The sequence below is a fragment of the Limanda limanda genome, chromosome 7 (genome assembly GCF_963576545.1).
Source record: "Limanda limanda chromosome 7, fLimLim1.1, whole genome shotgun sequence".
NCBI lineage: Eukaryota > Metazoa > Chordata > Actinopteri > Pleuronectiformes > Pleuronectidae > Limanda > Limanda limanda.
The window spans coordinates 14,881,230-14,898,218 of record NC_083642.1 but is presented as its reverse complement, the minus strand read 5'-3'; the positions used below and the strand labels follow the sequence as shown (position 1 = coordinate 14,898,218).

General features: G+C 42.1%; 2 protein-coding genes across 2 annotated transcripts; both read left to right on the top strand.

The window, feature by feature from the left end:
- The first annotated feature begins 1,188 nt into the window (after positions 1–1,188).
- On the top strand, positions 1,189–10,653 carry LOC133004508 (rho GTPase-activating protein 4-like). Its single transcript, XM_061073968.1, has 22 exons — positions 1,189–1,246; positions 2,746–2,835; positions 3,034–3,205; positions 3,313–3,475; positions 3,659–3,721; positions 4,132–4,260; positions 4,344–4,472; positions 4,558–4,779; positions 5,126–5,227; positions 6,072–6,248; positions 6,390–6,474; positions 6,653–6,680; positions 6,969–7,068; positions 7,205–7,265; positions 7,353–7,430; positions 7,539–7,667; positions 7,855–7,960; positions 8,591–8,821; positions 8,933–8,988; positions 9,068–9,296; positions 9,375–9,423; positions 9,929–10,653. Exons 2-22 carry the CDS (start codon positions 2,769–2,771, stop codon positions 10,100–10,102), a joined length of 2,550 nt encoding a protein of 849 aa, XP_060929951.1. The 5' UTR covers positions 1,189–1,246; positions 2,746–2,768; the 3' UTR covers positions 10,103–10,653.
- Positions 10,654–11,725: 1,072 nt separating this feature from the next.
- ssr4 (signal sequence receptor, delta) lies at positions 11,726–15,630 on the top strand. Its single transcript, XM_061073971.1, has 6 exons — positions 11,726–11,901; positions 12,124–12,242; positions 12,340–12,414; positions 14,160–14,249; positions 14,363–14,428; positions 15,075–15,630. Exons 1-6 carry the CDS (start codon positions 11,850–11,852, stop codon positions 15,177–15,179), a joined length of 507 nt encoding a protein of 168 aa, XP_060929954.1. The 5' UTR covers positions 11,726–11,849; the 3' UTR covers positions 15,180–15,630.
- The last annotated feature ends 1,359 nt before the right edge of the window (positions 15,631–16,989 follow it).

Here is a 16,989-nt window from a genome sequence, read left to right as displayed (position 1 = left end):
TTCCATCATTTGAAGCTACTGCAAAGGGTTTTGCAATTCATGAACTTCGTATTTACTTTGAAGACTACATTTGCCCACATCTTTGCAGAAACTGTGGTAACCGATTTCATAATCCCTCAAACAGGCCTGTTTGGTCGCTGTTGAACTTGCATGCTCTCCCAGTTTGAACCTTTACTGGGGGCTTTCTTTCGTTTGATGTCCTTCACTGGACCTGGACTGTTACATTTTCAATAAACCTGGAACATTTGGGAGTTTTAAAGCTTTTGACTGGATGTTTAGGGTCCTGATGTGTCAATCCACCCAGTGTTGCTCACACTCATTTAATGCTGGACTAAAAGATGCTGTTTCGAAGTCAAAAAGTTGTGCCTGCAAAGTCATGCAATGGCCCCATGAATACAGTTAATATTCTTTATTGGGCAAAATGTCTGTTAGATGAATTTTTTTTCATTCGGGGATAATGCAACTTTGTCTTTCTGTTTGTTTGAGGAAGGAAACACGAGCAAGGGAGAAGTACATGACAGATAGCAGCAAATTATGCACACTGACCTTCAGAGAGTTGGCCTGTTTGTCACAAATTGAAAATAGCTCAGTTTCACACTTTCATGCAATGTTACACTTTTCAGCGAGAGGTGAGAGAAGACGGCGACGCTGCTGCCATTCAAGACAAGTCCTCCGAGGCAAGAATTTTCTGCAACTATGTACATGTGAGGAACCTGCCTGGGGATTTCTCGCAATTCAAATACTTTCTGTAGCTGTAAATCACTCATCACAAACTATAAGTAAGCAAATTGTGGGCGCCCTGAAATCCCCCCGAGCATTCAGGGCTTTTCCTTTTTACAAATCTAACTGTAAAGCTGCTGATTTCCTGCAGCAGCCAATGAGGAGGGTCTAATCAGTGGAAACAGCTGGCGTGTGATTGGACTGAGAAGCTGCTGTGGAGGTTCAGGAGGCAGCATGAAAGAGAAAGGAAGGACATGAGTCTGAGGAGGTTCTCACTTGTCACACTTGCACAATCACACAAACACACACACACACACTGAAGCCACAAAAACTGTGTGTGTGTGAGCAAGATGAGGGGTGAGAAAGGGAGAGAGAGAGTCAGAGAGATGAGTTCTACTCCACCCACTTCCATCCGTGTCCAATGTGAGGGGGAGGTGAAACAGTTGAGAGCTTATTGTGCTATTAACTGGCATCATTTAGTTGCCTCAGTCTGGAGAAGAGACTTGTCAGGACTGCTCCTCATCAGGTAGGACTACATTTTTTTTGTACTGGATGTAAAACTTTTTTATGAATCTTGATTTCACCACAAAACCAGGCCAGGACATTTAGCCAATTTAGCTGGAAATAAACATGTTTTTGTCTTGCACAGTGCGTGCTGTCATGAAGCATTGATCCGCTGGATTACTTTAACTATGTCACTATTGGGTGCAGACAAGGCCCTGAGGCCTTTTCTAATGTTTCACAGTTCAGGCAGCCTGTATGTGTTGGTACTTGTGAGGGAAAACACAGCACTGTTATAACAGCGAGTGAGAAAGCAGTGGCAGAGAAGTTTAACTCCAGCGTTTATTAAAGTACAGCAGCAGGTTGTGACGACTGGAGGTTGTGATTCATGTCTGATCACACACAGAAGGAATGAGGAGGTTAAGTGGAAAACGGAGACATATGCTGGAAAAATGACTCAAGCTCCTTTCTACAGGGGGGGTTTTGAGTTCGCTGTAATGTTGCTGAGGCACTTTAGGTCAGTTGTGTCTCAGTTGGGAGAGAGTGGAGTGGACACACTTCAGCTGACCAGAATGCTGATGAGTGACGTTTGCCCTTAAAAAAAACAAAAAAACAGGGAAGTCAGCGGAGGCAGTGTGTGTGAAAGTTCTCAACAGAGGGTTATGATCCAGCAAGAAAATGCCCAGCTCTTCCTCTTTCTGATGTGCACTGAATGTCGTCCGGATAAAGAATATCTGGCAGAAATAAGAGACTTAGCTGTTGATTCTCACTTTGACAGAGGCCGTCAAGTGACCATGACTGACATGCAGTGACATGCTGCAGTCACAAGAGCACACAACAGGATAAAAATGGACCTGAAACTGAAGCTCTCATGTTCATCCTGTCTACAGTGGTTTTCAGCCTAAAATTGGATTTACTTTACTTGTTCACTTGTTATTGCAGATTGACAGGCAAGTGCTGTGGCGGGTGAAGGTCAGCGTTATTTGTTCTGTATGCCTCGTGTGAGTATCACTAAAAACGCTAGTATGTTTTCAGCAGAAACATCCCCACAGAGTTGTATGGCTTGTGGTTCATCCTATTTTCAGGGCAGCTGCGATGTTAGAGCTATTTTTGCACCTCGTGCATTTGTGCAGCGTGTCCGGTGAAGCAGGCAGCACATGCCAGCTGGTTCTCTCGCTGTGTGCCGCTCAGCAGAGCACAGCAAGAGGGTGGCCGGGTTTTGAAGAGATGTGTTACAGTAAGATGAACGTGCTCTTTTCACGCTTTCTGTGGCAGGGAGGAAGTTAGCATGGCATTGTGGAGGGGGGGGTTGTTTCGGCACTTATGAGTGTGAAACCTTGAAGCGAGGCATGATGCAACAGTGCAGAAGTGGATGTAAAGGCCTTGATTACATTGTTCAGCAAAGAACGGAATAGCTTGCATGCACATTAAAAACACTGATTTTGCAAGAGAGGCCAAACGAACGGAGATGCTGATATTTCATGCTTGATGGTGATTATAAAATATTTGCTTCTTTTTATACAGAATTCAACCCAGCTGGAGCAACAATGGCTTCCCATGTGAGACTCCGTAAGGAGAGGCCTGGAGTGGTGGACTACGACACACAGATAAAAGGTAATGAAATAGCTTCTAATGTCTGGTACTTTCTCAACTGCCCAAGTTCACTGTGATCAACATGTGGCCCTTTTGCAGGAAAAACATTGTAAAAGTTGTTTCTCGCCCACAGCAGACTTCCGAATGAGTCACATTTTCTTGATTCTTTCTCTTTCCCTCGTCTGCTGTTCTTTCCCCCCTTCGTTCGTCATCTCTCAGAGGTGCGTTGCCAGCTTGCAGACCAACTGAAGGTGTTGGACTTGCAGCTTGAGCAGAAGAGCCAGCAGCTGCAGGACCTGACGGACTACCTGCGGCGACGGGGTGAGATTGAAAGCGAGTATGCACGCTCCCTGGAAAAGCTTGCTGAAAGGTTTACGTCCAGAATTAAGAGGTAACTGTTACCAAACTTTATTAAAATTGACAAGTGCTCCATTTGAGGACGCTGTTTTGCTGCATACCTCATTACAGCCCACACACAATTTGTCCCTTTGACTTCAGGAAGGATCCCGGCAGTCACTCAGTGGTTAAAGTCTGGCTGGCTCTGCTGTCCCAGACCCGGCAGGAGAGTAGGGACCATAATGGGCTGAGCGAGAGCTGCAGCAACCTTCTCATCCAGCCACTCACAAACTGTCTGGAGTACACACAACGCCTCGCCAAGAAGGTACTGATACAAACACTGACCTGTTTGTGTGCAATGCAGTTGATATTGTGCTACAAATACAACCAATTCTCTTTTCTGACTGTCACCTTTTGACCTGGGGGCCATTGAACATACGTTGGGGCTCAGGAAATTTGCTCTGCAATCTGACTTTGTGGTATTTTGTCTCACCCACTTAATTTCCAGAGTAAAGACATCTGTTCTCAGCTACAGGATGGTCTACTCAAGGTTACAACAGAGCTGCAGACGGTAGGTGTGAAAGCAACCACCAAAACATTTTCAGTTTTCCAAACAAACCAAGCATTGCCCTGTGTCCGTGTGTGTGCGTTTCTGTTCCACGATTCAAGATTCAAGATTTTTATTGTCAAATGCACAGAGATAACATGAAGCAGTCGCTGGCAATGAAATACTTGGGTCACAGGCTCTCTTTAAGCAATGCTCAGTAATTTCAACCAAATAAAATAAAAATAGAAATAGTATAAAATAGAATAAAATAGAATATCAAACATTTAAAATAGAAAATAAAAAAAATACATATATAAATCTAAATACATATCTTTACAGATGAAGAGAAAAATAAAACAACAATAGTTCAATTTGTGCAGTAGCTTAAATATGCTTATTTGTGCGTGTGTGTGTGCGTGTGTGTGTGTGCGTAGGCATGGCGGACGTACCACCAGTACCACTCAGACTATGTGTATGCAGAGGGGAAGCTGAAGGAGGCAGAGAAACAGGAAGAAAAGCAGAAGCAGAGTGCTGCAAAGAAACTGGAGAGGTTGATAGAAAAAGTAAATACTACCCCCCATGCTATACGTGCCTGTAGATTATGTGACACTTGAATTTCTTGCTGATGAATGTTTATGTGCTATAGAGACAAGGTAAAGTTGAAGAGATAAACCTGAAGTGCATCAAGGCCAGAAATGACTACCTCATAAACCTGGATGCCGCCAATGCCTCCATGAATAAGTACTACTTCCAGGACATCTCTACTATCATCGATGTGAGTCTATACTATCATTTCAGCTCTCTTTTCCCTATGATGTAGTCCTCCAGTGGGGTGACACTGTCTCCTATGTCATTGTCAGTGTGCAGATGTGGGCTACCACCACTCTTTAGGCCGGGTGATGCAGGCCTACCAGTCCAGGCGGTGGCGGGCTCAGGAGAATCTGAGCACTGGGCTGCAGCAGCTTCAGGGGGCCGTGTCCGGACTGAACCAGGTTCACGACAGAGACACTCAGCTGCAGGACAATTCCAGCAGCTTCTCTATGCCTCTGCGCTTCAACTACCAGCCTCACGACGGGGACCAGGTGTGGGTTTTGTGTTTATAATGGACGAGGGATTCTGATTCTGATCTAATTGAAAGAATTGGCGGATATGAGCCTTGGCACAGACACATCAGGTTTAGCTGGTGTTTACCTTAAGAATTCATAATTATTTATGTAAAATATAAATCCTTAATTACATGTCTTTGTCATAAGGGTTTGATAATGACATCATAGGATTTATTGCCAATTTTGAAAAGATTAAGCTGCACAATATCTATATTGGCGTATGCCCCTAAAAATCCATGATGGTTGGGCTCAGGGCTGCTTTTTTTCCCGTGGATTACTCAGCAGTTTTGCATAATCTCCTGGTCTGTGTTGTTCCTCGCAGGTTTCTGAGGTCAGTGCAGAGTGTGAGATGAGATGCGAGATGGACACCAGATTCAAACAGATACAGACCAGACTGAAAGTAGTCACCGAGGAAACAGAGGAGGTGAGTCTACTGTATTCACAAGAGTATTCAGAGCCACCATCTATTAGAAGGTCATGTTCATTCATGACTGTAAATACACTTATTTTCTTGCATTTTAAACAGAAATGTATTCAGGTAGATGGGAAAGTGCCCTAAAAACAAGAGTAGTAAAAAAGTGTCCACGCAGTTTGTGTGTACATTTTAATTGAAAATGTATGAATTTGACTACTGTGTTTTTAGGTCAGTTAGTTGGGACGGGCTCTTTTTGTCTAATTGATTATTAATACAGTTTAGTGACCAATACAAAGATGCATGGGTGCCCCCAAGGGGCGGGAACTTAATCACTTCATTAACAACTATGAAATAAAATTAAAAGAAGGGGGGGGGCGTAATGTTTGGCTTAGATTACCTTGCTGTTGTAGATGTGTATGTAAGTCTTTCCTACGTAGAAATCATAAATGGTTGAGGGATCAGAAAAGGGGAAACGACATGCTGATATTTGTCAGAGGCAGAAAGGAAAGAGAAAAAGAAAGATAGTGCTTTAGGCAGCTTTGACAAAGCAGTGGTGAAACCAGTTGAGCAAGAACAGTCAAAGCATAATCATTCATTTAAGGTGCTCTATTTTAAAAATACACTCTGAGTCACTTAACCTGAAGTTGAGGTTTCCCACTCCCTGGATTCTGTAATTGACATGCGGAAAACTTTGTAATCCTGGCATCTGGGACACGCAAAATTATTACAATAAATTGCACATGTTAGTTCACCTCAGATTCTGATATTTTGCACCCCCCGTGCTCATCCAGTGACCATTACTAAGCGCAATAAAGCACAACATTAAGTAAATACCTGTTCCACTAATACACAGGCAAGTAAGAACATGTCCAGAGCCCAGAGTTCCCTGCTGGAGAGTATTGGTGATGATGATCTGGAGCCCAACGCTGGCGGTTTGTCTCAGGACGTCAACACTGAAAACCTGACAGTCAAGCCCAGTGTGGCCCGGCGCAGGGCCAACCTGCAGGAAACAGAAAACCTCTACTTCACCGTGAGCCTGTTTTCTTTCTTGTGCTTAACCAACATTGTGACAGTTTGGGTTTTGCTGATGTGTAGTTGGTGGTTAGGTGGTTTGGGTGTTGCTAAAGAGACAGACAACATGAGACTGATTCACACCGGCTTTGTTTCACAGAGAGTAAAGGAGTACCTTGTCGGGAGTTCCCTGGTATCTAAACTGCAGGCCAAACATGATCTGCTGAAAGTGGCTGTGGAAAAAGGTATCACTTCTGCATTTCTAAGACGAGTCAAAGTGCTGAGCCAGTTTCTCGTTTGAGAACATCTGGTGCCCTGGGGGCGGGATTGTCCAGTAAATCGTTCCTTTTTTTATTTTTGACAGCAATCAAAGTACATTTCTTGTGCCTGGATGAGCTAATTTTAATCTCTTATTCTTCCTAGCTGAAGAATCAAACAAATTACAACCCAGGTAGGAATATAAATGTTTTTATACTTCATATAGATTTAAAGGAGACATATTATGCTTTTTGGGTTTGTCTAGTTTTTGTGTATGTAAAAGTTCTGTAACAGTTAAAACCAAGCATTTCCGACAGAGGCTGAAAAGAGGAGCTGCAGCAATGGACAGTTTTCAAGAAGCAACCCAAATCAAAATTATGAACCTGAATATGAGCATAATATACCTCCTTTAATCTGTTAATTTGTGAAAGCCATATGAATCTACAGATTTGCTGTGTCATGGTATATCATTGCTCTGCAGACACAATGGGAAGCTATCACGCGTCAGGAAGAATCCCTCAAGCTCCAGTTTGCTGCACAACCACAAACTGTTCACTGGAGACATGCTGTCCTTCCTACAGGTAGCTACCATCACTTCTACACCCATTTCTGACTTCTGGGGATTGTCACCTCATTATTCTCTCCCAATTCACAAGTTGGCGTTAATGTGCCAAACATGGTGCTTGTGAAATTCATCATTAAATTTGTTTCATTCAGGCATCGGGACAACAGATTCCACGTGTGGTGGAAAGTTGCATTCGCTTCATCAACCTCAATGGTGAGAAGACTGAACCAGCAGGTGGACATTTGTGGATTGATTCAAGAAACATATTTAATAGTTTTAAATAAAAAATCTGTCTGTCAGGTCTCCACCATGAAGGGATATTTCGGGTTCCTGGGTCTCAAACGGAAGTCAACAACCTGAGGGATGCTTTTGAGCGAGGTAGGTCTGTGTGGGATTTTTTCTGTGTGAAGCCACCATGGAGTAGAACCCCCCTCCCCCCCACTGTGGAGCGTTAATAATGTGGGGCACTGTGTCGCTGGCCTGCAGGAGAGGACCCCCTCGCTGAGCAGAAGTTTGACATGGACTCTGTGGCCGGAGTGCTGAAGCTCTACTTCCGAGGTCTGGAGAACCCACTCTTCCCCATGGACAGCACCACCCTACTCCTGGAACATGCTCGTGAGTGTGTGTACTTTCGGCCCAGTAGCCTTACACTCTGCGGACAAAGAGCGTAATGTGATAATTTTATGGTTAGATTTATCACGTAAAGTAGTAGTTATAGTTTAGGTTATTGTGAGTGCGTGTGTGTGTGTGTTTCTCAATTGTAAAGGGCACACAAGCTTCTTTTTTCATGACCTTTTCTTAGAGATCAAGAACGACGCAGAGAGATTGGCTCAGCTCAAATCGGTCATCTCCTCCTATCCTGAGCCGCTCATCATTGTCATGCGATACCTCTTTGCTTTCCTTAATCAGTGAGTATTGTTACTCTTTGCACTTGGTACTTTTCAAACTTGATCAAAAGTGTATCTGCTAAATGTTAACAAAATACAAAAATTGCAATGTACAACTGAATCATTAGAGTAAACATATATTTGTGTACAGTAACAACCCATTTAATGGTAAACTGTCAGAGATAATAGGTGGAGATAGAGATTAACTAACCCGAAAAGGAGAAAATGAATATGTTTCATATGCATAACATTATGTGTCCATGGAAACAAAAAGGAAACAAGACAAAATAGAAGGACAAGACAGAAACTGAAAATCATTTTTAAAATGATACCATGATGGGAAATGGTAAAGGAAGTGGTTAGAGTAAAAAGAGGTTCTTACTTCCGTAGCTGAATATGCATCTTTTATCATCGAGCCTTATGAGAGTGAAATAATGGTCATGATGATGAATCAGTAAAGTATTGTTTTTTAATTATTTCAAAATCAATTATGTCCGTTCTACTTTCTACGTCTTTTATTTGGTGAACAGCAGTTTGTGTCTGTAATGCAAAAATAGCATTTTGCAGTTTTATGCCAATCTGTGTATTTCAACATTTAATTTCTCGCTGCTTCACTGTATAATCTTTAGTTTCTCTGCTCTGCTCCTGCAGCGTGTCACAGTACAGTGACGAGAACATGATGCAGCCTTACAACCTGGGGGTGTGTTTTGGGCCCAGCGTCTTCAGAGGAGGTCAAGATGATGATGATGCCGTCACCCTGCTGCCTCAGATCAACGACCTAGTGAAGAGCATCATCCACCAGCATGAAAGCATCTTCCCCAGCCAGAGTGAGGTACAGGGGCCGGTGTATGAGAAATGCATGACACTAGAACAGGAGGAATGGTAAGAAAAAATTATATAAATTTAAAAAAAAAAGCTGTTCATACCCAACACACACATAACACGGATAAACTGTGTGGTAGAGTGATTATCTGAGGGCGTTTTTCTTCACAGTGAGCCTCTTCTTGAAGAAGGAGATGCAGAAGCAGAGGGCACTCATGGCAAAGCCGGTAAGTTTGCATGCTCCTCCTGGTTTGTCATTCCTCTGAGGCTGTCATGGTGTCATTGAATAGATGTCATGTGTGACAGAGTCGGAAGCAGTGTCAGCAGCTGGCAGCAGCACCAGCTTGCCTGCAGCCCCATCGCAGACGAGGGCAGAACGACCCAGAGCCAACAGTAGTGGCTCCATCGACAACAAGAGAGCGAGTAGACCAGCAGGGGGCAGCATCACTTCAGCTGCAAAGTTCATGTTACAGATTCCTGTTGGGCCCATTTGCAAACCCAAGATGGCCATCTCTCCTGGTGTGGTGCGCAGAGAGTAAGTTCCACTAAATGTCGAAGATGACATGTTAATATTAATATGAGAAATTAACAATCTGTCTTTCTGTACATTCAGACCCCAGGGACACTCGTCTGCTGAGGATATCAATATTCAAGTAGACAAGGTCTGATTTGTTTCTCTTTTGGTTTCTAATAACTTCTTCCATCCTGTAAAAATACCCTTTTACTCTAGGATTTATAGGCCCTAATAAGTAGCTTTGATAATTAAGGTTAATAAATATTTCCCCAATTCTTTGTTTGAATTAAAGATAATGGATGGATTTTCCACTTATTTATTTGCAGCTATAAATGTTAATGGGTTTTACAACACTCTGCTGATGTCATCTAAGAAGTTGCTTAGAGATTTTGGTCCAGATGATCTGCAGCACTTTTCCAGATGTCAAGTGGTCGAACCCTCCTTTGGAGATAATAATAATAACAATAACTTACAAATCCTGAGTGTTATTTTTCAAGCTAAACCAAATATCTAATGGCATAAACAATTAACAGCAATTATACATTGTGGCTTTTATTAAAAACACAACTTCACATGAACAGAAGGGAGACGGACAAAGACACTTTTGTCTACTTTCCCTCTCACTCATCACCAGTGTTTATTCCATCTCACAGGAGGTCTGTCGGCAGATGGATACGGTCTTCAAGGAGCTCCTCCGGCATCAAGCTCTGCAGGATCCCTCCTCCTCCGCCGCCTCCTCTCCCTCTGTCCAAGCCCCCCAAGGGAAAGGGAAACGGGAAGGACGCAGGGGGAAAGGAGTGGGCCTCTTCAAAGCAGCCGATCCATAGGCCTGAGAGGACTGGCATCATGAGAGGAGACACAGAGAGATATGATACATGTGATCTGAAGTGAAGGGTGATGTGCACTGACAGCAGCTTTCGGCACATCTATTTCGAGAGAACTGACATCACTGACCCGTAGTCACTTCTGAGGTCCCTGTGATTGGCCGCGGCTCCCGACTCAGCAGTCATTTCATTCATGTTTTGCTCAGCAGATCTGAGTCACGACGGCAGATCTGCAGCACGATGTGGGAACTGTGGATTACTTGAAGTTCAAAGATGCGTTTGTGTAAAGTTGCAAAAAGTAATTTATGCTGTTATATCTGTGTGGGTGTTAGTATTCAACTATTTTTCCAATTAATAATTTTTCAGTGATTTTATTTTTCTTCTTTCCAAGTCAATAAATAAACAAACCACCATACATTCTTCATCAAATGTCCATTTATCAAGTTGAAAACTGTGAAAACTAACTAAAAGGAATGTGTATATATTGATTATTTGCAAGGATTTTATTATTAACATGTTGACCTGTCTGGATATGGGATTCGTGCTAAATAAATATTTTGTCCATTCTATCTGCAAATTTTTTCACTTTTCTTATAATATGGTGTATACCTTTATTATGAAGAGTTTTACAAGACATTCAGGTCACTCATTACACAGAAAAGCAGCAAATCCTCACATTTGAGAAACAAAAAACAGTGAATGTAGATATTATTTGTTAAAAAAAAAAGACAAATCACAAAAGAAAACTGATGCCAGTTAATAGTCTATCATCTTATTGCCCTAGCTCATATGATGCATTTTTTTTAGAATAGAGGATTTGCTCGGATTTTCACTTTACAGTTTATTTGGTACACAGTTGAAACAGTCCTGCTATAAATCAGAGGTGTTAATTCATATTGGAGGAAGTCGTTTGTGGTTGCTTGCACAATGTTTGTGCAATGACAGAATATGCACACAAATATAGTTTTGGATCATTAAAGACCCCGATCACCCCAGGGCGCCATAAACTGTTCTGCCTGCTGCCATCTGGCCGACGGTACAGCAGCATCCAGGCTCAGAGGCAGTTTCATCCCCCAGGCCTTAAGACTTTTAAACTCCTCCAATCTGCCATAATTCCTCTAAACTCTGTTCTATTTGCACAACTTTTTTAGTTGTTTATTGTATAATATTTGAATACTTGAGTTTATTTCCATTATATATATATATTTAACTAAAAAATGTTATATTCTATATTTTATTTAAATTTTCTTGCTTGTGTCATATTTTGAGCATTGCTAAAAGAGAGCATGTGACCCAACCATTTCATTGCCAGCGACTGTTAAATGTAATTGTTGTGCACATGACAACAAAGTCTTGAATCTTGAATCTTTATACCTGGGGTATAGTAAAAGGAGGGGAATATAATTTGTTATTGAAAGGAAGTTTTCTTTTATCCATTTATTCAAAGGGGGCTTCATTTATTTGTTAATTTAACTATTAAAACACTTTTTTAACTATTCATTTTTAAGATGAATGATGAATGTTTATGTATTTATGAAAAAGAGGATTTATTGCAGGACTGATGACGTGTCGATTGACTAACTTTCCCAGGATGCTCCGCGGTACTACGGTCCACGTCAGTCCTGCGCAGGCGCAGTTGATCTTTACGGTGAGCTGAGGTGGACTTCTTTTCCTCTGTCTGTCTGGAAGAAGCAGTTCAGGAGCCGACGCTCAGCCATAAAGAAACGTGTCAGACAGCCGCTCAGAAGCCATGATGATCCGGATAACTGCCTTCCTGGCCCTGCTGGTGGTCGCCTGCTCGGGTAGGTCCGCGTCGAACCAGAAGTAGAGGAGAGACCCGAATGAAAGACCCGAATGAAGCTTGTAATGCTAACCAGCGTTAGCAAGTGGCTAGTTCTTCAAGTCACTTCAAGTGTGTCTCCTGTTGTGGTGTAAAGTGTTGGTGAAACGTGTGTCGTACTGGTGTCTATGCTAACCTTAAGCTAACCCTAAGCTAACCTTGTCTGTGCTCCGTGCGGTGACAGGAGAGAGCTGCACCGACCCAGTGATCACCCCCTCGGCCTACACCACCTCGGACGCCGTCATCTCCTCCGAGTCTGTGTTCATCGTAGAACTCAGCCTGGCTTGTGCCAACGGAGCTCAGGTACCAGTCCAACCTCCAGCACGTCCAACACAGACATGATGATGTATGAGGGTTATCGATTGTGTGACTCACTGGTGATCGTGTCTGTCCTGTGCAGAGTGTGACTCTGTATGCTGACGTCAATGGAAGACAGTTCCCTGTGACCAGAGGCCAGGATGTTGGAAAGTACCAGGTATGGTCCAGTCCTCGTGTTCACATGTACAGACATGACATCCAGCTGCATGAGCAGAGAACATCTGCAGACACCAGCGGTCAAAGTCTCAAACTGCCTCAGTCACACTCAGTACTCGGGTGATAGGAAGATGAAACACAAACAAAGAACTTCACCTCACATGCATATAAGGATATTATCCAGAATATGTAGTAATAGGATGGGTACATACTGATTCAAGTTATGTGTTTTCAGAAAGCTCCCGGAGTTGAATGACAGCAAAACTGAGATTGCAGATTATCAGATTGACATTCTCTATCTATCGAAAGGCCCATCGGACCATGGGCCAGACCAACAGACCAAAATTTGGTTCAACCAAAAGAGTTGTGCTCGGTATTGATCAAACTGACCCATGCTTCAGTTTGTTTACAGTGCAAAATCACTTCAAAGGCAGGAAGTTGAGATAACATTAAACACTAGAAGAAGAAAAAGTAGAAGTGGCTCCTGGGATTACTAATAGTCTTCGCCTCCGAAGATGTATAAGTTTACTTTGAACAGTATGGTTGTTCATTGGGGGAATTCAAACTTGTGTCGAGTAGTGTACCTGAAGCTGGTGATGCTGGAAGTATTAGCAACATTAGCACTGATGCTAAATTATCAAAATAAATCCTTTCAATAATTTTCTTCATTCAATTGTTAAGACCATTACCTACGAGACTGACAACACCCCACGTCTAGAAACCAATCAATGTCAGGTATATAGACAGCCCATATAGTTGATGACATACAAAATATAATTTTTTCTGAATAGCAGAGTAAACCAGAACTAATCCAATCAAATGTAAACAATATAAAAACGACATAAACCATGGTTTCAGTAATTTGTATCCTGTGCTGACCTGATGAAAGTCACCCACTCTGTCTCAGAGTGTTTTGACTGTTGTAATTAAATTTACTCTCGGTTGAGCCAAAGTGCTCTTTCCTGTATGTAGACTAGATGTTCATATAGATTTAAAGCAATTCAAGGACATGCATCCCCCCCCCCCTGTTTTAGCTGCTCCTTACTGGTTACACATTGTTTTTAAAGTCTTTGGTAATATCACACAGGCTAAACAGGGTCTTGCTTCAAATTGAATTACTGAAAGCCTGACCCCTAAAGAGCCAGGTCCCAGCCGGAGGTCTTATGCGTCTGTCTCTTGGGCAGTTATAGTAAATCTTTATTTCGACTCTCTTCAGTCTGCTTTTTTATTGTGCCTCTTAACGTCCAGTAAAAGTTTTTTTTTTTTTTTTTTTACAGTGTTGCATTGCTATGTAAAGCTCTTTCCAAGTACTTCTGTGGAAAGTGCTTTACTAATAAAGTTAAAATATACAGCACATTTTTGACTAGTTAGATGGTTTATAATGTGTAAATTAAAACTTGTCAACAAGTCCCACCACAAGTCAGCAATCTCTTAAAAGCTAGCAGTTATCAAAGTACTTATCAGAGTACTAATATTTAAATTCCAGAGATATGACTCTTATTTTCAGTCAATGACCGATTGTGTTCAGAATTGTGTGCAACTGTGTGCACTGCCTTATTTGTACAATTCACCACGTAGACAATCTCAGCGGGCTGTTTTGTCCTCGCCTTCCTCGACCCTGGTTTTAATCCAGTCATCGGCAGCACATTAATTCATAGCACAGCCTATCAGAATTAAGCTTTTGATTGTTTACACCAACAAAAAAAAAAATCCACCCTTCGTCAACATGTGACTGTTTCCCCCCAGGTGTCCTGGAGCATGCCTCACAAACAGGCCAGCTCTGGAACTTATCCGGTGAAATTCTTTGACGAGGAGTCCTACAGTGCCCTGCGCAAGGTTCGTGTTACACGTACTGTCGATAAGCTCATAGTTTCCTGCCGGTGAGCTCCACTTGTTTTGCAAAGGCTGTTTAATTTGAACCATGTGTGGCTGCGTTTCTTGTGTTCCAGGCCCAGAGAAACAACGAAGACGTAAATGCCATTCAGCCTCTGTTCTCCATCAACATTGACCACAGGGTGAGTCTCAAATAGATCCTCAGGTTGAACATGTGTATGAGTTCACAATAATGGTGCCATTAGCTTGGAAAAAAAAAAAACAGACCAAACACTCTAGAATGAAAGCGTCCGTAATCAGTATTTTTATATAAACATTGAAATACACCAGAGCTTTTTCTTTCTGCTCATTTGTTCAGCTGTTTTCCTACCTTCAACTTTTTTATCTTGACTTCTTCAGTTTAGTGGCTCTCATCCAATGGCTCTCATCACTTTGAGTCAAGAACATGACCCCTAGTCATTACTAATGCTGCTCTTTATCTGCTGGACGTGTAAATCGCTTCCAACACATTTTTATGGAGCCAACAAAGTCACGGTTGATTGTATGTTTTGCAATTTGCCTCAGGACAAACTAATATATGGCAGAGACGTACAGGTGATACCAATATTAAGGAGGGAGAAGAAATCTTATACTGATGTAATGCTACAAATATTTTCTGCATTGTTTATTCTGTAAAGTAAGTGTTTATGTCGTTGCATATTGGCAAACGCTGATGCCAATCTATCTGTAAATAGGTCAACAGATAAATGCATCAGTCTCTAACATAGGGATTGTTAGCTTTCTTGCTAAACCTGTACTGACCTCCCTTTTTCTTTCGTGCCACCACAGGGTGTGTGGAACGGCCCATGGGTGGCCACTGAGGTGGTGGCTGGCCTCATCGGGATCTTGTTTTACTACATGGCCTTCAGTGCCAAGAACACCATCCAAGCATAACTGGACCCGCAGTCACTGGGTGTTTAAAGACTGAATTGTGGAGGATCAATGATTCATCATCCAGTGTTGTGGCGAGCCGGAAGGAGTTTTGCCACTTGATTTGCGTCGGGATGAGGAATAAGAGGAGCGGTCTTTGTGTTGTTTTATTCAGACTGTGTCTGTGTGCCATCTGTCTTCTGACTTAACAGTTTTTGCAGGAGTTTGTCCTGTCAGTATGGATGGAATTTTGTAATTTTTTGGGGTTTAATTCAGACTAATAAAACTTGGACCACGTGAACAAATACAACAAATTGTGTACTGTGTTCGTTCTGGTGTGAAGTCATCCTCTGTCCTTGTGCTTGGATACACGTGGCCAGAGTGGGACACAGATGTGAGGAACATCAATAGTGTGACTGCAGCTGGCCCGGTGGCTACGTGTCTTCCAGTAAAGTGAATAAATGCCTTGTTTTTCTTCCTGTGTAATGTGGTGGATCATGTGATAGCCTAGTCTTCTATAAATTCCTTTTTCTCCTGTACAGGCGAGAAGAATGATGATCTCTTATTTTGTAGCAACACATGTCAGCTGTGGAAAGTTTTCTTTTCTTTATTTTTGCCAGAGCTAAATTGGCAAAGCATTAATGAATCAATAGTCCCTTAACCTCGTAGATCAAACGATAACCAGTTCAAACAAGGACAAGATTTTGCACAGACTTAATCGCTGGAGGGTGGAGAGATGGATTGTATGATATTCTTAAGAGTTGCAGCATCTGTCCTGCATCCAAATTGTATTTTTGCAGTTTTTGAGAATTAGGAATTTTATTTATTTTTTCAGAAAATTAAGAAAGATTTACACCTATTGTAATGAAGGAAAAATATACTGCTGTGCTGCCTTTGTTTAATATGATAATTACTTGTGTTGTCTTTAAAATCTTAATCAACAAAAATTCAATAAGATTTATGGTAGGTGACAAACCCACAGAGAAAAACTTGGTGGTCTGCACATGTTCATAGCCAGGCAGAAGTTTGTGCTTCAACACAGCAGCTGATCACAACGTCCTGTTTTCTTCACACACACACACACACACACACACAGACACAGACACAGACACAGACACAGACACACACACACACACACACACACACACACACACACACACACACACACACACACACACACACACACACACACACACACACACACACAGTAAACATGATACAGGTGTTAATTCATGACCTGTCAGTGATGCAGTACCACCAGCTGAACACACTGTGGCAGCTCTGCCACATTGGAGGACAGAGAAGCCAGCTATTGCCCCATACACAGATTGCATATGATTTGTATTGGTTCAGTATCAGCTCTTCCTAATGTATCTCATGCACATAATTCAAATTGGGCCATTGTTGTCTTTTACGTTCTCTTAATTCAAGGTTGTCACATATATTTGTGGGCTACTTAGAGCGATCACATGCTTATATAATCTAGTTTATTTGGGGGATTTAAACTTAGCATGTCTATTTCTGTATCTGGACCAAATCAAAACACCATTCACACACAGTGCAGAGAACACAGAGTGCTGCTTTTTCATCCACAGCACAACTGCAACTTCTCACCGACTCCCAGGAGAGTAATGTAAACTCTGTATATGTAAACTCTGTATATGAGTAACTCAATCCACTCACGTAAACACTGCTCAGTGTACAGAGTACACAAGACATTTCTTTTAAGTCTTCTTTTCCAGCACAAACACACACTTTTGTCCCCCGTCACCTTTTGTCAGGGAGAAAATAGACTCATCACAATGTTGATAATTCAGAGAAAGACATTATCTGC